The sequence below is a fragment of the Delphinapterus leucas genome, chromosome 9, assembly GCF_059928025.1.
Source record: "Delphinapterus leucas isolate spDelLeu-1000000601 "Yukka" chromosome 9, BTC_Dleu_Yukka2, whole genome shotgun sequence".
Taxonomy (NCBI): domain Eukaryota; kingdom Metazoa; phylum Chordata; class Mammalia; order Artiodactyla; family Monodontidae; genus Delphinapterus; species Delphinapterus leucas.
Window position 1 is genome coordinate 86,368,928 of NC_143137.1, and position 25,350 is coordinate 86,394,277.

The window sequence follows — 25,350 nt, forward strand, 5'->3', positions numbered from 1 at the left end:
CTTTACCACTCTATGCATATTACAGTGGCTTGTTAGAATGGCTATGGAGCCATTTGACCAGAATATTCCTAGATGAGAACCCAGGGACTTAGGTCAACTTTCTGTCTCAAACTTCCTTTTTTGGATAGGTACTAAGCTCATGGATTTCCTGTAATCAAATATAATAATCAAGACAAAAATAAAATATAATTAGACTTTACAATAATTTTAGAATAAGAAACCAAGCCCTATAATTAAGAAAAATCTAGAATAATTTGTCTCACCAAAAATATATAGTTTTATATTAATAAGAATGCCAATTAGTTCACAAGGCAGTCTAGTCAGTTAGAATTAAAAGATTAACTTAGATATATTTACAGACTTTAACTTTTATTAATATCAAGCAGATAGAGTTCTTTCACTTACTGAGTGAATTATAGGTAAGGAAATTATGAGAAATCAGCTAGGAATAACAGTAGTTAGCCAACTATCACATCTAATTTATGGATCACACTTCATTTTCGAACAACCATGGCAGAAAGGAACAATATGGAATTCACAGCAATTACAGACAGCAATTTATACTGAAGAAAACACAGCAAATGGCTAAAGGCATCAATAATTAACTGTCTCATGGAGAGTTTACATGGTTTGTACTATTTCTCATATAAAACATAATTTAGTGCCTAGAATATATCAAATTCTACTTCTGCCATGTCACCTTTTATTAATATTTATAAGAGAGAGGGGGAGGAGGGAAGAGTCTCTTGGACAGAGGCAATATATATAAAATGAAAGTGTTCTTGGTTCCACTACCACATTCTCCTTTTAAAAAAATCTCCCCTCTGATCTTAATCTTTCAAGCTGTGCACATACCTAATGCTGAAAAGCCACCTTGGTTCTGCTTAGAAGAAAAATGTTGCTGTCAAATGGCAGACAAGATTAAATGTACCTCTGCAATAGTACATTAAATGTATAATTTCTTTTCATATCAACCAAGATTAATTAAATTTCATGCTACAAATTGATTACTGAATTTTGAAGCTGTCCATCCTTGTTAGAAAAAATTGTGTTTTGGGCCAATTTAACTTAGGACAATGATATTTTCTTCATGCTTTCATCATTTTTATTATCACCTTGATTTTTGCTTAATTTTCTTTTAATGCTTATTATGGAGAACCTATGAAATGTTTCTTTAGGATTCATATGTCTCTACTGAGTGAGAAAGTTGAGTTTAGTCTTACATTTACCCTTATAGGGAAAAGACTCAACACATCTGGTGCATTCTCTTAAATTTTACAACATATAGTATTTACCACTCATAATAATTGTTAACTATTATCTCTGTTACATGCTACTTCATCTTCTAATGAAAATAAAAGTTCTCATCTATTTGCAAATACCTAAATGAAGGGATAGCTCTAGGCAGAATTTTAAAGTATATAAACTCTATCATCATTGCCCCTGTCCTTCTGCCATGGTGCCAATGCACACTTCAGTGCCCAAAGTCCTCACTCTTTTTTTTTTTTCTTTTGCGGTACGCGGGCCTCTCACTGTTGTGGCCTCTCCCATTGTGGAGCACAGGCTCCGGACGCGCAGGCTCAGCGGCCATGGCTCACAGGCCTAGCCACTCCGCGGCACATGGGATCTTCTCGGATGGGGCACGAAGCCGTGTCCCCTGCATCGGCAGGCGGACTCTCAACCACTGCGCCACCAGGGGAGCCCTCCTCACTCTTTTTCATATCTTTCCATGATCAACATGTATGTACTCCCAGGAAGGTAAACTGTATTAGCTCTTTATATCGGAAAGTGAATGTAAGTCACAGTGATACCTCCTCTAGTTCTATTTTAACTTTCCCATCCTCCTCTTCTCCTGCTATTTTGAAGGAATTTCAGTGAGCAAGTCAATAACTGTTCTAGAAAAGGAGAGGACTCTCTGGACTCTTCCGAAATCGTATCACAAATGCTGATTACCACTCTCCCAAACTGAAGGATGGCCCTACTTCAAGTAAAACTTAAATCTCACAATTGTGACTATATATTATGAAATATATAAGCCAAAGAAAAATAGAAGTGGCCTGAAGAAAGGGCTTTAAATACAGCCTCCACTCCATCTTTGCCAGGGACTCTACACATGCTAGAAAAACTTCTTTATACCCATTACTTAATTATATTACATGCAAATTGGTTATCAGATTTTATGAGTTATTATCTCATATAATTTATTATAATATATTATCATACATTGCTAAAAATATTTATCAACAGCATTTATAATTTAGTACCATATTAAAATCATACCTAATAGTTTGCACTATAGTTGAATAAGGAAAGTAGTGTTAGTTATTTTTCTCTTTCCTAGGTATCAAAATATTTCCCTTAGATGCACATTTAAGAATATGAGAATAAATTTCTTCAAATTACCAGAAGTCAGTAGGGCAAATGAATTACAAGAATGCAGCTTCCCAGCTTTTCATTGCAAGAGGCATCAATCTTTGTCCTCACCATCTCTCAGTGCAAAAGCATCTGGACTCTTACACCACTTGAATGATGATTTCCCCAGGAAGGAGATATCACCCTCACCATTTTTTCCAAGTGTTTTCCAACATACCTGGGCTCATGATAGTTGAGATATGAATAATGCTCCAAGAGTTTCCAAGTTATCCCATTATCATAAGAATAATGCAATAAAACACCTTCACCAGGCTGGTCAGGGGCTTTGCATGTGCTCAGAACAGACTTGCTCCCCAGCCTCAACGTGAACTGGAGAAACCTAGACACGAATTGCCTATAATTAGTGTGCATAAACATTTTAAATCATAACATTCATTTTGGCTTTTAAAGAATTTTGAACAAATTTAAATAAACTACTCAAAAGCTGTAGGTTTCCACTCATCCCTCTTCTATAAAATGTAAGTAATTTCACTGTGAGATGTATGAATATATGTAGAAGGTGAGGTCACTGCATGTGTTTTGTAGACAGATATAACTATACAAATATAACGGTATGTTTATACATATTTGTATACTACATACTTGTGTACATACAGTTAAAACGCCAATCATTCTTTTGCTGCATTATTTATTAAGCACTGGGGGAAGGAGAGATGTAGAGTAAATCTAATCAGCCTCTGCAAGCTGTCAAGTAAATAAAACTACATAAATAATTAACTAGCCCTTGGCTTAAAAACAGTTTTGATGCTAACAGTTCATATTTTAAAGAATCTAGTCAGTCATTAGTATCTTAACATCATCAGTGAGCCTTTTAATTTATTAAAAACCAGGGCAAATCAACTCTATATAAACTATAAGCTTCCTCTCATCCTGGTTGAAAATCAGAAGATATATATTAGTAAAAAAGAAAAAAGTGAAAATTAATAGATCTGAATTCAATTGTTATCTTGTTTCTGTATGTATTCCACCCTGCTTTAACTCACCTGGATTGTGAGCTGTCAAGGAAAGATGTAATTAGCTGACGCCTCCCATCTTTGTTGAAAACCAGGGCCTTACCACTGGCCAAGACACCACAGCCAAAGCTGACTTCAGCACCACGGATAGAGTAAAAGTTATGGTAAGAGGAGAGCCTGGAACTGCCAAAGCTTTCAGAAATAAACATTGGGAATGTCTGGGATGCCATCTCACAAGCTGGGCCAGAAAATCCAGGGTCACACCTGAAAAAGAAACAATGATATTAAATCTTAAACTGTTGGCCCTTTCAGGGATTCCTTTATCCACTTTGGGGATGAGGAAGTCCAGAGGCCCCGACTGGATTGAATGGTAATCAAAGCTCATTTGTCTTTGGAGAATACTGAATGTGAAGACTTGATATGGGAGAAGTAATTGTAAATATCCCAAAAGAATACAGCCTTTGCACAGTCCTGCTGTAAAAAAAATCTTATGATTAAAACAATAATTCAGCACTCACCTTCAACCAATGCCAGTAATTTATCTGCAAATGCATCTATGCTTGTGCACATTTCCAGTTTAAAATCTTTGTAAAAGGTATATTATATGTATATAATTTTATTCACAATGATGTTCATTAAATTTGTAAAAGAAACAACATAAATAAAATACTTCTATAAGATATCTAGAATAAATTTCCTTTATGAACAAATGTAAAAATACACATTCTGTTTTTGACAGTAATTACTGGAAATATTTGGAAAAGATTGGAAACTAGATTGGCATTATAAAGGGAATGTATACACCCTTGACCTAGATAGATGTCCTTAGCAGAACTGTGTTGTCTCTCAGTGGAATTCCACATTAGCGGTGCTTCAAGAAACACACACACACACACACACACACCAGCCTGCCTGCTGCCATGTAAGGATGTGCTGTATTTATGTTAGCTGACTAGAATATATATGGAGATCCCTGAGTCTTCCGTCAGTGAGAAAACTCATCACAGATGACTTAATAATTGAATATCAGAAACTTTCTATATTTTAAGGAGTTTGCTCATCAGGAATTAGTTTCAAATTCTTTATTTTTACTGCACTATTTCTTTCTCACTATATTTACTATGTTTCCCATTATAAAATTAAATTGGTGTCTTTTTGGGTGGGTGGCAGGGTTCTCATCTAAGCATTCAAAACACTCTAAAATTTGAAGCAAGCCTTTTATTTTTACTTATTTAAATTTTTTATTGAAGTACAGTTGGTTTATAATGTTGTGTTAGTTTCTGGTGTACAGCAAAGTGATTCAGTTATACATATATATATTCTTTTTCATTATGGTTTATTACAAGATATTGAATATATTTCTCTGTGTTATACAATAGGTCCTTGTTGTTTATCTATTATATATATAGTAGAGTGCATCTGCTAATTCCAAACTCCTAATTTATCCTTCTACCACCCCTTTTCCCCTTTGGTAACCATAAGTTTGTTTTCTATGTCTGTGAGTCTGTGAAATAAGCCTTTTATAAAGCAAGTGTACCAATGAAGTGATATTATGGCACAACTCATAAGGTTACTTCTTTAGCACTAGTGCAGAAACTGGGATCTATGCTGGCCTCACAGAGGGTCCATGGAGAGTGTGAATGTCCTGAAATCAAACGCCAAATTTTATGTGTATTGGATATTCTTTGGGGGGGGTTATAGTTATCATCATTTTATCAAAAAGGTTGCACCTTGGGCTTCCCTGGTGGCGCAGTGGTTGAGAGTCCGCCTGCCGATGCAGGGGACACGGGTTCGTGCCCCGGTCCGGGAAGATCCCACATGCCGCGGAGCGGCTGGGCCCGTGAGCCGTGGCTGCTGAGGCTGCGCGTCCGGAGCCTGTGCTCCGCAACGAGAGAGGCCACAATGGTGAGAGGCCCGCGTACCGCAAAGAAAAAAAGATATATATATATATATATATCCACATATACCTATATGTGGAACAATTCTCATGGAAAACTAACCGGAAACCGGCAGAAGAACTCCTATACAGTCAAGGCTGCAAAGAAAGATGGCCATGTAACCAGGCAGGGTGGGGAAAAAAGGCATCAGTTTGGGACCTGTACCTCTGGGAGGGGTCTAAGAGGAAAGGAAGGACTGTATGGTTGGACCCTCACCCTGGGAAGTGAGCCACAGACTGGGCGTCCCAGTCCTGGGGTCCTACATGGAGGAGACAAGCCCCCTTGGCTGCTGGGAGAACAGCTGGGACAGACAGAAGGGCTGAAGAAGCCTAGACTCCACTCGCAAGGAACGCACGGGTGCTGGCTTGCCAACAGACAGGGCAGAGCGAGCTCTGGACCAGTGGCTGCTACCTCGCCGTGCTCCCCAATCCAGGCTAGGTGAACAGTCCGGTCCTGCTCACTCTGCAACATGGCTTGGCATGGGATCTAGGGCAACCAGGACCCGGGAAAAGACTCCATCTAAGGACGCAGAAATGGCCTGGGGTGTGGTCTCGGTAGGGTAGCGGCCATTGCTGCTTCTTACTAAACAGTGCTTCTGAGGCAGCCCAGACCCCCGGTGACAACACAGCTCCTCCAGCCCCCACGGTCAACACACTGTGACCCCCATTCCCGGCTGAACAAATGCTCCAACCCTGCCCACATCACAGCTTGGCATTGGATCTAGAGCTGCCAGGTCCTGGGCGAAAACTTGATATAGGGGCACAGGAGCAGCCTGGGGTGCCTGGGGTTTGGGTGGGGCAGTGCAGCTTACTCTGGCAGCACCATGAAAGCAGCACAGACCCCTGATGGCAGTGCAGCTGCTGAAGCCCCTGCGGCTGGCTCCCAGCCAAGCAAATGCTCCAGCCCTGCCCACTCCATGCCACAGCTTGGTGCTCCATCTGGGGAAGACAGGTCCTGGGAGAAAACTCGATCTAGGGACAAAGAGGAGGCTTGGGGGCTTGGGGTGTGGTCCATGTGGGGCGGCGGCGGCCATTGTTGCGCTTACACACCCCAGAAGCAACCCAGACCTCTGATGGCGGCTCAGCCGCTTCAATTCCTGCAACCACAAGCACCGACCCCCAGTCCCAGCCGACCAAACTCTCTGGCTCTGCTCACTCCATGCCACAACCTTGCACTAGACCTAGGAAATGACAACAGGCAAAGGATGCAAACTTGGGTTGCATCTGAGCAGAGCTGCAGATACCTACACAAGCAGCACGTCAGACTTCTGTAAGTGCAGTAGCCTCACTTACTTCAGCACTCTCCTCCACTGGGGCAAAGGCCCCAGTGCCAGGAGAAGGCATAACGTACACTTAAAGGGAACAGAGCCAGCTGGAGCCCAACGCTCAGGTCTTCCCCTCCAGCAACTGTGGAGCAGACCCCACCCCTGACATGGCTCTAACACTCATGGAGCAGAGAGGAAGTCCCGCCTCACACCTTGCGCAGGCTCTAGCTCCTCCAGCATCAACCACACCCCCTATCAAGGTGATAGTGGCCAGCAGACCCTGAGGAAAGATGTGGCTGGCATCCACGTCAAATCCAGTCCTCACACCAAAGACACTGGGCACATGCAGTCTACAGTCTACTCTCACATAAAAACACCCCCTTAGGCTTCCCTGGTGGCACAGTGGTTAAGAATCCACCTGCCAATGCAGGGTACACAGGTTCGAGTCCTGGTCCAGGATGATACCACATGTTGTGGAGCAACTAAGCCCGTGCGCCACGACTACTGAGCCCGCGTGCCACAACTACTGAAACCTGCACACCTAGAGCCTATGTTCCACAAGAAGAGAAGCCACTGCGATGAGAAGCCCGCGCACTGCAACGAAGAGTGGCCACCCCACTCACCGCAACTAGAGAGAGAAAACCCCTGAAAAAAATAATGGAACAGAGATAATTAGTCTACCAGACATGGATTCAAAAATTTGGTAATAGGGGCTTCCTTGGCTGCCCAGTAGTTAAGACTCTGCCCTTCCAATGCAGAGGGCGTGGATTCAATCCCTGGTCAGGGAACTAAGACCCAACGTGCCACGTGGCATGGCCAAAAAAAATTTATAAAAGACAAGAAAATTCTTAAAAGTCAAATCACAACTCTCACATTGTGCATTAAAAAAAAAAAGTTGGTAAGATAAATGCTAACTGAATTAAGAAAGACTATCAGTATAAACGCAGATCATCTTAACAAGGAACTAGGACCCAATCAAAAACAGATAATTCAATTTCTGAGATAAAAAACACTCTAGAAGCAATGAATAGCCAACTAAATAATACAGAAGAATGCATAAATGATCTGGAAGACAGAATAATGGAAATTAATCAGAACAGCAGACAGAAAAACAAATGAAAAAAATGAAAGCAACATATGAGATCTATGGGATAATATAAAACATGCCAACATATGCATAATGGGTTCCGGAAGGAGAAGAGAGAGAAGGGCATCAAAATGTACTTGAAGAAATTATGGCTGAAAACTTCCCCACCCTAAAGAAGGAAACACATTCAGGTGCAGGAAGCACAGAGGGTCCCAAACAAGATGAACCCAAAGAGACCCACACTAAGACATATAATAAAAATGGCAAAAGTTGAAGATAGAGAATTCTAAAGACAGCAAGAGAAAAACAGTCATACACAAGGGAAACCCTATAAGGCTATCGGTTGATTTCTCTGCAGAAACTTTTCAGGCCATAAGGGAGTGGCATGGTATATTCAAAGTCCTGAAAGGGAGAATCTGCAACCTAGGATACTCTACCCAGCAAGATTATCATTTTAAACAGAAGGAGAGACAAAGACCTTCTCAGAGAAGCAAAAACTAAAAGAATTCAGCAATACTAAACCTACCCTAAAATAAATGTTGAAGGGTCTCCTCTAAATAGAAAAAGAAGCAAGAACCTACAGGAAAGGGAAAATCCCAATAGGAAAGGAAAATATATAGTGAGGACTGAAGATCACTTAAATAAGCCAGTATGTAGATTAAAAAACAGAAAAATTATAAAAGCAACCATAACTACAATAAACAGTATAGGGATAAGCATGAAGATGTAAAAAATGACAGCCAAAACACAAAATGTGGGTGAGGAGAGTAAAAAATGTAGGTTTTTTAGAATGTATTTGAACTTAAATTATCAGTTTTATCAGTTTAAAGCAAGTAGATATAATTATGGGTCAACATATATGAACCCACAAATAAAACATATAAAAGAGATACACAAAAATCAAAAAGAAAGAAATTCAAGCATACTACAAAAGAAAATCATCAAGCTACAATAGGAAAAAGAAAAAGAAATGAACAAAGAAGAACTATAAAAACAACTGGAAAACAAGAAATAAAATGGCAATAAGTACATACCTATCAAAAATTTTGGAGAGGATGTGGAGAAAAGGGAATTCTTGTATACTTTTGGTGGGAATGTAAATTGGTGCAGCTACTTGGAAAAGAGTATGGAGGTTCCTTAAAAAACTAAAAACAGAACTACCATATGATCCAACAATTCCACTCCTGGGTATATATCCGGAAAAAACAAAAACTCTAATTCGAAAAGATACGTGCACCCCAATGTTCATAGCAGTACTATTTATAATAGCCAAGATACAGAAGCAACCCAAGTGCCCATTACAGATGATTTACATTAGAGGATGTGGTACATATAATATATAAAATGGAATATTACTCAGCCATAAAGAAGAATGAAATGCTGCCATCTGCAGCAATGTGGATGGACCTAGAGAATATTATGCTTTTTGAAATAAGTCAGAAAGAGAAAAACAAATACTATATGATATCACTTATGTGTGGAATCTAAAAAATAATACAAATTAATGTATATAGCAAAACAGAAACAGATTCACAGACACAGAAAACAAACTTGTGGTTATGGAAGGGGAGAGGGAGAGGAGAGAGACAAATTAGGGGTAGGGGATTAACAGATACAAACTACTATATATAAAATAGATAAAACAAAGATTTACTGTATAGCACAGGGAACTATATAACCTATAAAGAAATATAACCTGCAAAAATACTAAATCACTATGATGTACACCTGAAACTAACACAATATTGTAAAGCAAGTATACTTCAATTAAATAACAAAGTTAACCCGACACTCTAATCTCAGTGGTGACCAATGTCTTGGCTCATATATATAATTTCCAAATGATCAGGTTCAAAGCACTTTTATGATTTTTATGATTTTTTAATGATTTTTTTATGATTTTTTAAATGAGTTTTCCATTAATTAATTATTTAACTGGCTAATTAATGACTCTTTTTTGTTTGGAGGACAAGAAGAGAGACTAGATGATCCATTGTTGAAAACTTACCTGTATAAAAAAGACTGTGGTTTCAGTAATTCTCAGGATATCTTATAATTAAATACTATAGGTGAATGACATAATGACTATCTATTCATGCTATAAATAAATATAATGCAATGCTCTGATGGTGACCGGATATTCAACTGTTTATGTGTAATTTCATACTTCATATTCAACATCATTATTATATAAAATTCTTTATATATCATTTTGAAGACTCAAAAGATTTTGAAAAGTAAGCAAGATTTGAAGTTACATTTAGAGATGATGAATTTTCTTATCAAATCTGTTAATTTGGCCCACTCCAGTTTCCTTGAACATTGGGTCTATGGGTCATTATTGATTTTTATAATTCATTTACAAAGCATGCCAGGAATTAAAATATGACTCATGAACACTAGAACAAGTTTATGGGGAAATATCATATTGAAGAAACTAAAGATGGAAAAGGCAGCCATCAAACTATGAAGAATTCAAATTTGTTCACGAATTTACATGAAGTATGCTACATCTGTTCACAATTTAGCCTAACAGAAAATTTATTTATTAAGCAACTTCCACTTACAAAATACGTTTAATATTCTATTACACTTAAATTCCATTTGGAGTATGCTACTTTTAGTCTTGCAAAGACCTTAAAAGCCTAAAACGAAATTAAAACAAACTAATATGACCCATGGTTTCCGTATATAAAGCACATATCAAAAAAGAGAAGTATAGATATTACTCAGAACTGCTTACTTGCAACCATGTCGAGTGCACTGTCCTCTGCCAGAACAGAATCTGAGACACGATGGACCAACATAAACTGCAGGGCAAAAGAGAGCATGTGAAAGATGGCAAAATCACTGGAAAGACGACCAAGAACACCATCAGCATGTGAAACAATTTTGTGAAGCAATACCCATGAAATCTCGTTCCTTGTATGTATGTTGTGCACAGGAATCCAGATGACATATAGAGTGCTGCGTGACAAGGTAAGTGCTTAGTTACAAATCTGCCAGAACTCTTTTAACTTAAATAATCCTTTCAAGATTTTAATCTTTCATAGCAGAGGAAGTAGGGCCACATGATTTGGGTTCCTTAATGGAGTCTCTTCAGCTAACATGATTTCAGGCAGAATATTAGCGCTTCTGTTTTGAACTCTCCACAAAGTTTATATTCTTCAGGTGGAAATAAAGAATTTAGAAAGGCTCAATTTGATATATCAAAAAATAAATAGATTATAATTTAATTTAAAAAACTGTAATGTCATTTTCATCTGAGGAAAATCTATACCACCACAGATGATTGTTGTATGTATTTCTAAACATTAATTCATCCTTCCTGAAGTGGGGACTTAAAATCTGTGGTTGAGCATAAAGTCTTCTCTACAATGCAGACCTTTTTTTAAATGGTGGGCTTGACTGATAATGATCTTACAAACCTAAATTCTAACCTTGGGAATGCTGAGAAAAGGGCCCGTGACTGTCGAATGGTAGGTTCTGAGATACTCAGACTCAAATACATTTAAAGATATTAAACTTTTGATAATCAGTACAATCAGTAACATACCAAATAGTGTGAAAGTGGGACAAACCAATGAGGAATTAGAGACGCAATGGTTACTGAGACCTCCCGTATTCAATTTCAGGCATAAACAAACTTACTATTCATTATCATTTTCTCCTCTGTCTTGTAATCACATCAAAAGAGTTAAGCAATTTTATTTTAAAAAAAAACTTTCCTGTGGTCTATGCTTCTACAAGCATTTAATCCCTGGAAGTCAGTTAACAGGTGCAGCTGTTAGGGAAATGAGAGCTAATGAGATGCAAAGCAGGCCAGTGGAAAAACTCTTTCTCAAGGAAACTGTTGGTTTAGGAAGAGATTAGATAGCAGGCTCAGTTGTTCAAAAGGTATTGGTTTTAGGTGTCAAAAAACCCTGGATTCAAATTTTGGCTTCACATGGGAAACTGTGGATAAGTGATTTATCCTGTCTAAGCCTATGTGTCCCTATCCTTTAAAGTGGGATAATATTCCTTGAGGAAAGAATAAACTAAATGTTTCATGCCTGGAACCTGGCACCATATGGTTATGATCATCATCTCATACTAGAGTCAAGTATCCTTCACCACCTTCCTGCCCCACCTGCTTTGATGGCTCCACTGGACACCGAGTGCTGAGGAATCAGAAAGGGGCTTCATCCTTCTTTAACATGGAAGAGTGTATGGATTGTTTTCCCAGCCCTCTTGATTTTATGGCTGTTGTAGGATTTGCTCTAAGTCCTGTAAGCGGTTCATTGCATTCTGCGGGGCTGCCCTATGGTGTACCAATGTCATACATCACAAAGTCCCCATCATTAAAAAAACTCAACAGTAGAATAAAACTTTCCAAGTCAATGAAAAAATTGGAAATAAGAATTTTGTTGTCATCTTCCCCTGCTAATGGTGAAGTCATTAGGATTTGCAGTATGAGTAAATTTACAGGCTCTGTTTTTCTAAGAGTGTGGAAAAGATAGTTTTCTTCACTATTATCACTGATGCAATCCAGTTTTAAAAATTAAAAAGTGGTAATAAACATATTGGGCTCTAGGATCTTCCATTTTGCTAAGAATTTCAGGATAATTTCCAATATTGATCTGTTTTTTTCTGTTTGTTTTCTTTGATATAATTCTGAAATTCCATAGTGAAATGGAGGAGACTTCAAGGGTTCTTTGGCAAGTTGACACACATTTCCCTTGGGAGGGAGTGACAGTGTGTCCTCCTCTTGCCTTTGAAAGAAACCAGAGAGCAGGTTCTGCTTCCGTGAAAGCCTCATGTATAGAATAATGTCAGAATTTAAGAGATTCTGCCTCTAGTTCTGCATTCGACCCACACTCCTAACCATACCTATTCCATGTATTTTTATCTTTTCTCATTCTACTCAAAGCTTGATCTTGGGAACTCAGGACTTTCTGACTTAGAATCATGTTGTATTAGCCTTCTTTAGGAAATTTAGATATTCTTTTCACAGGCTTATGTGACTTCATTTGTGCTCTTAGTTTCCTTATATGCTTTATTTCATTACTGACTTTCCAATTTCTTTTATGATTATTTAAAGTAATCTAAGTTCATTATAGGACCACTGAAAAGTATGACAGCAGGAAAATGTCATCCATATCCCATAAACCAGAGGCACATACTCATTCCCTAGAGCTAATTAACAGGTGTATTAATTCAAATACTATGCAAAATAGTCTACCAATGGAGAAATTCCATCTTAACAAATTCATCCTTAGACATTTTTGCAAATACACTATGTTTGCTTCCATATGTTTATATCCATACAGCTCATAAGGTCTTTGAAGTCTGGGTCTTTTATTGGTCTTCTTTGAATACAGATTGTTTAAAAAATTTACATTGGCTCATCACCAAATTATCTTGCCTGAAGTTACTCCTGAGTTTCAAGAATGTAAAACTTCTTGAATTATGTATCAATTTTTAAATTTTCAAAAATAACAAAAATATTATTAAGAGATGGAAAATCAGCATGAAACAACAGTGTAGGCTTTTCCTGCTTTATAAAATGGACACAAGTCAGTGGCTATACTACTAAATTTGCTTAAGTATTGATATTTTGTCCTTCCTTCCTTCCCTCTACTTCATTGTAGTATAACTCTTCAGTCAGATTTATATACTCTCTGAAAATAGGGAATCTATGAATCTGCCTGTAATGAGAATTATTAAAAGAGTTGGCTATTAATAAAAAATATAAGAAATTTACGGTCATGCACTCCAATAGATTAAATATTATCTTTTCTCAGTGCACTTGTCATAAGTGATATTGGCTTTAATGTAATGCAACAACATTGTTTATCAACAATTCACTTAAAAATTAAAGATAACATAGGATATTGTATTTCTGAATTTTCCTTTTATACTGTTTTCTGAAAAAGAGGTAAAAGTTTCACTTCAGAAGTTTCATTTTAGAGATGATGTTTCCTGATGTGTGGTGTCTGCATCTACAGGAGAAGCATTCCAGATGTTGTGGTAGCTACTAAGAGAAGAATGGGTCTTATTTTAATACATGCAGGATGGTATGTATGTTAATTTTGTAGAAAACATTCAGGGAAAATGTTAGGATATCCCTTGTCATCAACTGCAAGTCTGAGTTTCACGACTTTATGCATTTTAAAATAATGTATGTTGAAACATACAGTCTAATATTGCTGACTCCACTGTCTTTTTTTCTGATTGTGCATCCCTGGGCTTCTAACGGAATGCAAAGGAGAAAGGGAAGAAAGGGCATTTAATGAATCGCGAGACCATGACTGAGAAGGGTGATTAAGTCTGTGCTGATGAACAAAAGCACAGGAAGACGCTACATCAATGACATATGATTATGACAGACATAAACTAACCATTATCAATTGCCCACATGTTTCCAAGGATTGGTCCCGTTTGTCTCCAGCAAATTCTGGTATCCCGGGTTAGTGCTGCGTTAGGAAGGGGAATCGTTATTCGGTTCCACCTGCAAGAAATTTAGCACAAAAGAGCTTCTTAGCACAAAACAGCTTCACATCCATGTTCACATCTTTTGAATCTATTTTACATGCTTTTGAAGTTCTAGTCTCTGTATGCTTAAGATAGCACTTAAGTTTGGTAATGGACTCTTTAAATTCACCTGTGGAGTTTGTTGATCTATTTATCTAGTGCTTATCCTGTAAAGTGGCAAGTATTTTACATAGTCATCTTTAATTCTCTTAATAGTCCTTAAGGGGGTCAATCATTGTCCTTAATTTACGTGGAAAGTTAGAGTAAATAGCATTACACAAGTATCAATAGCCGGCAGAACCAGGATTTGAGCCCAGGTTCAATTCCAAAGCTTGACTTTCTTCCACTTGTCTATCTTTTCTTAAGTAAGTATTTTGGCAATAAGCCTTATGGCAGTAACTATAGGGTCATCGTATAGAACTTAAATTTATGTAATCCAAAATATAAAAGCCAAATACCTAAAGAATGAATGACTCTACAAATTGTCATCTTGCATCAGATTTACCAAAGTTACTGTCTGTTTTAAAAATGAGATCACTACTAAATCAGATGAAAAAGAGAAGGCAGCTTCCTTACCTGTTATGCCAAAAACACTAATCTCAGGCTTACTCATCGACTTTGAGTCTGCAACATGGATTCAGATCTCTTGCTATGTTAGAATGCACTCACCCACTGTAGTTTTCCGAGGAGTAGATCGTGCTGTGGGGAAGGTGTGGCCCAGCACAGATCTCAGGCAAACATTCAGTGTGGAGCAGGGACCAGGAACGCCCATGGTTGGTAGAAAACTCTAAGCTGACACTGATAACACCAGACCAAGCACAACAAAAAAGGGGCAAAGATAACAAATGTAATGAAATGACTCATCTCTGGCGAGGTACATTAAACATCTGTAGAACTACTGTACAAATTAAGATGCTGTTTCCAAAGTGATTGTTTTCTGCTCTACTGAAGTCTGACCAGCTTTCAAAAGGCAAGCAGTTAAATTACTGCTATAGAAACAAAATATGTTTTAAAGACAGCGAATGGGAACTTGAGTTTGTGCTCCTGAATCTGATAGATGGCAAGGCAATTACCATGTCTCACACTGCCGCTTCATCCTGTGAATGTCAGACTGACAAAATCCTTAGAAAGGACAAGGGCAACACTTCAGCAAGTGAAACCGAGAAGTCATAGCTCTTGAAGTGCTAATTGATTTCTGTGCCTGTTATTACGGGGTCACTAACCAACTGGGGTCAAGCTTTTCTTTGGTTGTTTTTTCTGCTCTCTCAGCAATCTGTCGGAATGGATGGCTGCCACAGCTCCTCCAAACACCTCTGATACCTAAGACCAAGCTCTTAGCATAAAGCCATTTCTAATCAAAATCTATCTAATCATACTCTACATATTAATTGAAGAACTTTTTTCTTCCTTTGAGGAAAAGTGTGTATTTTGTTAATGGATATTTTATTAAAAATTCAGCTGAAAACCTACTGAGAAGTTGCTCTGATTTAATAGCCAAGTCCACATGTTCATTGTTAATTTGTCCACAGGCGCACAGAATGCGGCTTCCTACCTGTTCCCAGGTTGCTGTGTTCCACATCCCAGATTAATGGAAAACTGTATCATGTGAGACATTGTAGAAGGGAGAACAGGTAAGACGTGGAAAAAATCTATGGCCCAGACATTCCTATTATGTCCTTGATGGTTCTTTTGTCTGAGACAAAATCTGGTAGCAGGAGTCTGAAGTTCAGGATTGATGACTACAGAAACCAAAGATGGAACCTTCAAAACAAAGGAAACCAAAATCACTCACAACCTTCCCTACGGGAGTCTGTGAATTCTCCTAAATTCAATCTTGCAATTACTATGTACATAACTGCCATTGATTAAGCACCAAGCAATATTCTGTATGTTCCATTTGTTATGTCATGTAGAAGATGCTGTCCTCATGGGGCACTCATTTTAGTCACTCAGAATTCCTCCTTTGCAGACACCTGGAACTCCCTGTGTGTGACTGATCAGGTCCTCTCTACCTGAAGATAAACTGGTTTAAGGTCTTTAAAAGTTATCAAAGCATATGTATCCATTTTATGTACCTTAGCACAAGATAAAAGCAACTTGACATTTCATCATCAGTCTTCTTTTAAAGTGTATTGTATAATATGAATTCTTTGCCAAACTAGGTATTCTGAAAATAGGACTCTAAGTGGAAACAGCCAGAGCAAAGAGTTAATCCACAATAACTGACGTATTGATTTGGTCTGAGGCATGCAGCTGACCAGAGCGGGTGTAACCCTACCTAGTCACAGCTGGAAGAGTGGTCCATTATGAAATCCCAAATGGTATAACTTGGGTGACCGTAGCATGTGGAGTGTACTGGATACTTTCTTTGGTTGTTCCCTATTCTAGCCTTGATGTTTATCTCCTGTCTTCCTAACTGAAGCTATGAGATGCTAGAGGCTGGCTGTGTTCAAGCTTTTTAAAGTCCCGAAGGTGCCATCAACGTGGAGGGAAGGCTAACTAGTAATGAATGTGTGAGTGTACTCTCAGCACAAATACATCCACTATTAGAAAAGGATAATTTTATACCTTGTGATAAGCATCACATAATTTTGAAGATGTTTGCAAATAACTAGAGCCAACATCTGTCCTAAATCCAAAGGGCAAATCTCTGGCTCCAAAGACTCAAACTCTGGCTCAAATTATCAAAGAAAAAAGCAAAGGTAATAACAATCTGTACTTTTACAATGTCTTCTGCCTAGGAAACCTCAAATGCTAAATTAATAGTCACTATGCCTGATGCCAAGTCTGTGAAGCTGCATAGTTAGAGCCACTTTTAGGGCTTTCTTAGGGACAAGAATAATTGTCAGAGTATTGGGCTCCTCCTTATTGTCTCTAATGGGCTGTAATTCACTCTTCCTGAAAAAACCTCACTTTTTGTTATATCAGGAAAAAAAAGTGAACGCTAAAATAATGTCCATGTCACTGTTTTAAAGAAATGTGGCAACTTCCTTGGCTGCCAGAAGAGAGATTTATCCTCTAGCACGTCATCTAGCATGGTCTTCATGGTTTTGACCTGGACTGGGGTGGGGCCATCTGACACAGATTGGCATGGGTACCTTATATGAGGAATAGGAAAGGGTATCCAGTGTAATGTGCTCTTTTCTTCCTTCAGTCTTTGCATACAGGATGATATCATTTTCATGAGACTCTCCAGGGTCACAAATCCCTCCTGCACAAAAAATTTTAAGTGTTAGAACCAACTTGCATCCATTAACATGTAAAACGTAGTGTTAAATTTCAGGATAAAAAATAATTATGAAACCCAGATGTCACTTAAGAATGACCCTAAACAAAGGTAACCAGACCCAAAGGAAAAATTTATGAAGATAGTTCAGATAGGCCATGCTAAAGATCAAAGACTTGACATTTGTGAAGTCCAAACTATTTACTTAATGAGATTACTCAAATAATAGTCTGCAACAAACTGTGACTACCTGTCCATATCTTAACTCTCATTAAAGAAGTGTGCTCTGCTTTTTAATAAACCATTACTTCCTTATATTTGAGGTCTTTATGGCCAAAGTTCAGAACCTATTGATTATGGTTCTAAAAAAATTGTGGTGACTCACTGAATCAAGGATTTCTGAAGCAGTGTGTTACTTAAACTGTTGTATGTAGTACCTTTAATATTTTAGCACATATTAGGTATTTGCATTTTTTTTTTTTTTTAGTACTTAGGAAAAAGATTTCTTTTTAACATCTTTATTAGGGTATTTGTATTTTAGATGCTGTTCATTTTACATTTTTACTTTTGGTACTTCATTTCATTCTTGGAAGCTATATAGAGTAGTTTACTCCCTATCACACTACTTTATAGTCATATGAAATGATATAAAGTTAGAACTGAGAGGTAGTTAAGATCATCCTGATGATGCAACTGAATAACAGAGCAAGTACCTGAAACTGAAGATAATTTAACCAGTTGGTGGAAGAGCCAGGAGTTGATGTTATGTCTCAGCCTTTGACCCTCTATTCTACCGCATTCGGCCAATAATCCTTATTACTGCTGGCTTCTATCAATTGTCAGCTTAACCTGGATTTTAAAGGATTACATGTCTAACCAGAAACCTCTCCCCACTCACCATTATCCTTCATAACAGCACCAAACATAATAGCAGGAGTGGTGATATGTACATGGATTTCCTGGCAAATATTCTACCCCTAAGGTCCAAAATTTATAACATTAACTTTTTATTATTATCTTTTAAAAAAACCCTCTTCCAGTTCTTAAATCAACCACCATTAATGTTAATTTTTATCTACAGGCAATTTTTGTTGCTAATACTCTACGGTGACAAAAAAGCAACCTCAAAAACTCTAGAATAAAGTTACCCTCTAAGAGTTAATCTAATAAAATCAATAAATAATGCCTGAGGGCTTCCCTGGTGGTGCAGTGGTCGAGGGTCCACCTGCCGATGCAGCGGACATGGGTTCGTGCCCCGGTCTGGGAAGATCCCACATGCCGCAGAGCGGTTGGGCCCGTGAGCCATGGCTGCTGAGCCTGCGCGTCCAGAGCCTGTGCTCCGCAACAGGAGAGGCCACAACAGTGAGAGGGCCGCATACCGCAAAAAAAAAACAAAAACAAAAACCTGAGACTCACCATCTGTATAAAAAAATAAAGTGTCAATTATTGCAAGTGTCTGGCTTAAACTCGATCTGGGTAACTGGGATCTGATCCTGGGGAGAAATTACTGAAATGTGATGTTAGGTAAGAAAGCTAGAACCTGACCAGTACAAGAAAGACCATGATAACAGAAGTAACTTGGATGGTGGTATTTGTGAAATCTGGCATGTTACATCTGTCAGACATATGTAACTTGGCATATAATAAATATTTACTGAGTTAAGTAATCTGAATTGAGAATAGAGAAGCCAGATATAGGGATAATGTAGACCTCATCCTAAAAGATGTTTATTGTTCAATGGCAGCAACCTGTTGAGAAAAATCTCATGATTTTGACAACTGATATCATATTTTTAGCATTTCATTACATACTTTAAGATTATAGTAAATATAGCAAGTAAAGCCATTCAAAATGACAGTCTGGTGGGGGGGGAGAGGTGGGGGAAAGACCTCCATGAAAATTAAATTCTTTTTTAAAATGTAACTTTTAAGAATTGACTATTGAGCCCATATTAAAGACTTACCAAAAAAAGAACAAAAAAAGGTGAAAGGTCACAGGCAGTGTGGGTTTAAAGCACCACATCCAGAGACATAGGAACTGAAACAACAATTCTCTCTAATTTCATTAAAATTTGTTCCCTGTAAATCCTCTCTGCTCTCTCAAGAACAGTTCGTGAACTGCACCTGAGTTTCAGAGAGAACAGAAACCCACATGGGAGGCTCATCCAGCCTAGAATGACAGAAGAAGAAAGTCCAAAAGGAGCCAAGACTTTAAAATGATGACAGACTTTATCTGAAAGATCCCTCTTGGGGCAATTTATCAGTTCTGTGAAGTTTCAGTGACAGCAGCTCCTACAGAAAGACACGGATTCTTCTTCAGCTTCATTCACTTTGATGTACTGTGGAAAGGTATGACTCAAAGGGCGTTTAGTACAGCAATTAAGGTACAGAAAATTTCAATAGAAACTAGATGGACAGTTAGTTTTAAAGTATTTTAAATCCTGTTTTAAGTAGATTTAAGACACTCATTTATATTAAGAAAGTGATTTTTTTTTTTATTGACTATGTGCGGGACATTGGGCCTAAAGGGGAGATAAGCCCTGACCTCAAAAAGTTTGTAATTTAGCAAGTAACTAATACACATGTCTAATATACATGAAAGAATGATGATTAGCAGTAAACTGTGTTGTGCTGCCATAACTGCAGTCAAAATTCAGAGAAAAGAGATACAAGTGTAGGCTAAAAGGGCTGGGTATATAGGAGATGCTAAGTAAATATCTGTTGAAGGAATAATAAAGAAAACAAACCAAAAAACCCAAATGAATGATGTATATTATGTTATTTTTGTCATGTTCACTGCATTCTGGCTCTAAGAACAGTGCTGGATACTAGTCCTCAAATAATTTGTGTTGTATAAATGAAAATGTGTGAATGAAGGAAACAGAACTTGAACCAAACTTTGAAAGTTGAGCAAATTTTCCAGAAATGGTAGTCACAGCAGACTGATATGAACCAAAGGATGAAACCAGGAAGGACACGTAGGCAGTGTCTAAGAAGAAAGGAGTGTGATCTGATCTAGATTAACAATCAGTCACTGATTTTCCTAAGGCACCATACTTAGTGAGGGGTTACTTATAAACTGTCTATCATATCTTAAATCTCTTCCCATATTGTTTTCTTTTCTATCAGCTACCAAAGTTTTGAAGTCTCTTCTGTAGAATCCAGTCTTATCCTACCTTATCCTACTGTCATCCTGTCCTAGCCTAGCCTAGCCTACCATATCCTATTCTAAAAACACCTTTGCTGATTCTGCTTTCTCCTCAAGGTCAGACCCCATTTCTTTCCTTGTGTTTACTGGTGAACTTCCTGAAAGAGCAGTTCTCAGTCAGTGCCACGTCTCCATTTCTTTTAACTCTATGCTCTTTGGCTTCCCAGGCACCACACCATGGGGAGTCACAGGTGGGCTCTTAGCCCTGTCCTGGTTGACCTCTGACCTCTGTCTCTGTGGCCTTCCTACACTGCTGATCACCTCCCTGTCATCCCATCCCTGAACCACTCTCTTCCTTTCCCTCTTTAGCATAGAACCACGCCCTCCTCCTGCATTTCCTTATGCCCTTTCTCAGCATCCTTTGTCTACTCCTTTTCCTTCTACCTATACTTAGGTGAGGGTTCTCCTTAAGGAGTTTTCATGTCCTTTGCTTACTCTGTCTCCTGCTTGGGAGAACACAGCAACTTTAGTGGCTCCGGTTATCACCTGTATACTGACAACTTTCAAATCCGATTCAGCCCCTGAGTAGAATTTCTGCCTTCATATGGCCTTTCAGAACCCTCAACCTCAACAAATCTAATATCAAAATCCTCTACTGCACACTTGATCTTTATTGTGATCATACTTATTTTTGACATTTCCTATTTTGGGAAATGGCACCATTCTTCCAAACATCCAGGAGAGAAATGTGTCCTCTCAAGACTGTTCTCATAGTCCCTAGTCAGTTGGGTGTGAACTTCAGTTGGTTCCTTCTCCAGTTATTCTATCTCTGTCCCCTCCTGCACATTATTGCCACCATCATTGCCATACTTCCTTTGTTGCTTAGACCAGTGCAATAGCTTCCCTAATTTAGGGTTGCCAGCTAAAATACATTGCATGACCAATACTTATACAGAAAATTATTCGCTGTTTATCTGAAATTTAAATTTAAATAAGTCTCCCCCACCACTCACTAAATCTGTCAACCCTATCCTACCTGGTCTTCTATCCTCTAATTTCTGATTATTTCAGTCTTTCCTTCACACTATGCCAGAATTATCTTTCTAAAAGAAAGATGAGAATATATTATAGAACTGACAGAAATCATCTGATGGCTCCATGTTGCCTAGAGTAGGAGAATCCAAATTCCTCAGTATGATGTTAAAGAAAGTCACTCACTACTCTGGCTTCAGTTCACTTTTCTAGTTCCAGTTTATGTCTTTCCTTTCAACTATACTGGGAAAATCACCCAGCCCCAAACATGTCATATACCTTTATACTTGTGATTTTTCTCAAAATGCTGGCTTAGCTTGAACCTTCAAGTCTAGTTCAAATACCATCTCCTTTGTGAAACTCTACCCTAATCCCTCCACTACAATACCCAGGGCTTCCTCTGCACTTCCATAACATTTTCATTCCATTACAGCCAAACTGCAATCTCTTTTATAGTTAAGTGTTACTTGTGGGCAAGGGCTCTTAAGTAATTTTTATACATAAAAAACCAAAGATATATTGAGTCTTAAGTATTTATTAGACACCATTTTGAAGGCTTTGCATGTATTAACTCATTGATCAGTAACTCTGTGATTTAGGTATCATTATTTTCCCCAGTTGTAGTCTCTATATATGCTAGCTCAGTGCTCTACATTCAATAGGAACTCATTAATTTTTTTAATCGAATGGAGATGCTTTTATTTGGGATAAGGTACTTTGGGTCTATTCAAGTGAATGTTTTCCTCAGAGTCAATATAATTTTAATTGATTCATTAATAATCTGCTTTGTTCTAGAAAGAATTAAAGATGACTTAATCTCTTATATAGAGATGACAATCTCTTACATAAAGGCATCGAATGGTTTGATTTACCGTAATTTACTACTAAAAAATGAAGAATTCAAATATATTTTGTGAAAAATGAAAAAAAGGGAAAATACTTAAATTAGACAGCCATATTAAATGTTTATTACAATTTGCCAGGGGGTGACGGCAGTTCTTAAAGTTTCCCAGGAATCACTCTTAATAAAATGAGAGCCAGTTTGAGTTCTAATTATTTAAAGGAATTGAGGTCTGGGTCTTTAAATATACAACTCATTTCAGAGTTAAGGTGAGGATATCCTTATGGCAGGAAGATTATATTATTATATTTTATATCCACAACTTCCCTGTTACCAAACAGATCATTATTGAAAATGAGGTTGCATCACACAGGCAATGTATTTGAGAGCATGATACAATCTGAAGTTTGCTTTGCCACTCTGAGCTGTAGGAGGTGAGGAATGTGAGAAAAATAATAGGCACTGCAGAAGCCTAGACTTGGAAGGTCTGTTTGTCCTGATGAATTGACATCTTTGCTAGTAAGGTCAAAGGTGGACAGTGTTTATTTCCTGTTTCACTTCCAGGTGTTGCCTGTGCTTTTCCAGTCATTTAACAAAAAGGCATGTGACACCTACTCACATTTCTGGAATGACATCCAGTGAAAGAGTATGTAACTGTGGCTCTTGCTGACGAAAATGATAAATTTCAGAGGACACCCATTTCAACCCCCTAATTCCTCCTTGGGTATTTTTCTAAACTTTTAACTATTTATTTGCTCTGCAGTCATCTGAAGAAAAATAACATCTTATAAGCACTTTTTTCCTTTATGTGTTTGCCAACATATTAGAAAGTACAGAATAGTATTAAAGCATTAAAAAGTATAATAAATCTGTTTCTTTCTTAGCTTCCTACAACGAAAGAGTTATGCAATGATGAGATATCCATGAAAACAAATGATTCACCTTGATAATTGTATTTTGGGGAGGCTAGAGGCTTCAGACAAAGGAGTTACTTTGTTCTTAGCTTCTCTCTTGTTGTCTTTTCAGCTATAACCATTGCAGGAAAGGTGGAAGGAAGGTCTAAAGGCATTTTGTCTTTAGGCCTAGTCATGCAAGAACAAGACTAGCTCTTGCACAGGATGGTTCCAGCAAGGCTGGTGTGAGGCAGGTGTGAGCACCACAGACTTTTGCTCAACCAGTAGAACTCATAGTTCATGAATTTTAATTTTATATTGTAGACAACAAACAATCTTACTTCCTCAGGAATAGGTGCTCATCTAGAATTTGCCCTAGGTCAATAAAATTTGTTCAAAATGTACCTACCCATAACAAAGTAAAACCTCAGGTTCCCGTAACCAGTTGTGTCCAGGTAAGGAGTGCATATTTTCCTCTCTCCATCTTTGAGGAAGACCATTGATAAACCTGATTCTATTGTTCCACATTCTGTACCAATGACAGCTCCCAAGATGTCCCACCTTTAAAAAATGACAATCACTAAGAGTTAAAATAGTAAGTCGAAACTTTATAGCGTATAACATTTTATTTTTAATGAGGAACATATACTTAGCAATGAATAATTCTGAAATAAAGATGTGGTACTACAGGCACTTCCCTGATGGTGTTGTGGTTGAGAATCCGCCTGCCAATGCAGGGGACATGGGTTCGATCCCTGGTCCAGGAAGATCCCACATGCCGCAGAGCAACTAAGCCTGTGCACCGCGACTACTGAGTCTGTGCTCTAGAGCCCACGAGCCTCAACTACTGAGCCTGTGTGCCACAACTACTGAAGCCCGTATGCCTAGAGCCCATGCTTTGCAACAAGAGAAGCCACTGCAATGAGAGGCCCACACACTGCAATGAAGAATTGCCCCCGCTTCCCACAACTAGAGAAAGCCTGAGCATCAGTGAAGACCCAATGCAGCAAAAAATTTAAAAATTAAAAAGAATAAGATGGGGTACTACAGATCGTGGGTAATGAACAAAGTTTAAAACACATTCCATTCACAATTACAGTTTTTCTGTAGAGGATAAGTTTAATCAATACTACGTATAGTTTGTCTACTACATGATAGCCTTTATTCTCAAAGCACTTACAGTTGAGGTGGGGAATCAAATTTGAACTAAGGAAAAAGGAAATCATAAAAGATAGTGCCATAGTATCATAAATAACTTGTATGCTGTTTTGCACATTAAAAAATAGTCATAGGATGAAAAGTCATACAAGCTGGAAAGAATCTAGCAAGCTTTCAAAAAGGGGACGGGATTTAAACTGTCAAATAGGTATTTGAATATGTAGGAAAATAAAAATATCTAATATATAAAAACTCTTATATCTCCTTAGTATTTATCTCTGCTCATGTCTAATTTGGCCACCACTTTTCACACAACTAACTTGCTTACAGACAGAGGAAACTGGGACACACAGAGGTAAGTGGCTTGCCTAAGGCCGACTGCCTGTTTGGTTTTAAATTGAGATCTTCTGTTTCTTAGTTCACTGTTATTTTAGTAGTTACAGTTCTAAAGAGGACACTGTGCCAGGACAATTATGTTGAACTGGTTGAGACCAAGATGTTTAGGAAATGCTTAATTTTTTGCCTTTTAAAAGATTATTATCGGGCTTCCCTGGTGGCACAGTGGTTGAGAGTCTGCCTGCCGATGCAGGGGACACGGGTTCATGCCCCGGTCCAGGAATATCCCACATGCCGCGGAGCGGCTGGGCCCATGAGCCATGGCCGCTCAGCCTGCGCGTCCGGAGCCTGTGCTCCGCAACGGGAGAGGCCACAAGAGTGAGAGTCCCGCATACCGCAAAAAAAAAAAAAATTATTATCAATCATTCAAGGAGAAGCAGCTCTTTTTCCTTTTCTTCTTTCAAAAAACTTTTTATTGCAGATACTCTCCTTGTGTTACAGTCTTTCAGATTTATCATTTCTTTTCTTT

General features: G+C 38.2%; 1 protein-coding gene across 2 annotated transcripts in view; it reads right to left on the reverse strand.

The window, feature by feature from the left end:
• RELN (reelin) overlaps window positions 1-25,350 on the reverse strand; it is a 527,392-nt gene that overhangs the window by 161,006 nt on the left and 341,036 nt on the right. For both annotated transcript variants that reach the window (XM_022554391.3, XM_089917770.1), the window contains exons 12-19: window positions 23,737-23,888; window positions 17,286-17,398; window positions 15,740-15,948; window positions 14,857-14,985; window positions 14,055-14,164; window positions 10,418-10,484; window positions 3,417-3,650; window positions 2,591-2,752 (exon numbers count right to left, since the gene is read on the reverse strand). In XM_022554391.3, coding sequence (XP_022410099.1) covers window positions 2,591-2,752; window positions 3,417-3,650; window positions 10,418-10,484; window positions 14,055-14,164; window positions 14,857-14,985; window positions 15,740-15,948; window positions 17,286-17,398; window positions 23,737-23,888 — 1,176 coding nt within the window. The remainder of the gene's footprint in view (window positions 1-2,590; window positions 2,753-3,416; window positions 3,651-10,417; window positions 10,485-14,054; window positions 14,165-14,856; window positions 14,986-15,739; window positions 15,949-17,285; window positions 17,399-23,736; window positions 23,889-25,350) is intronic.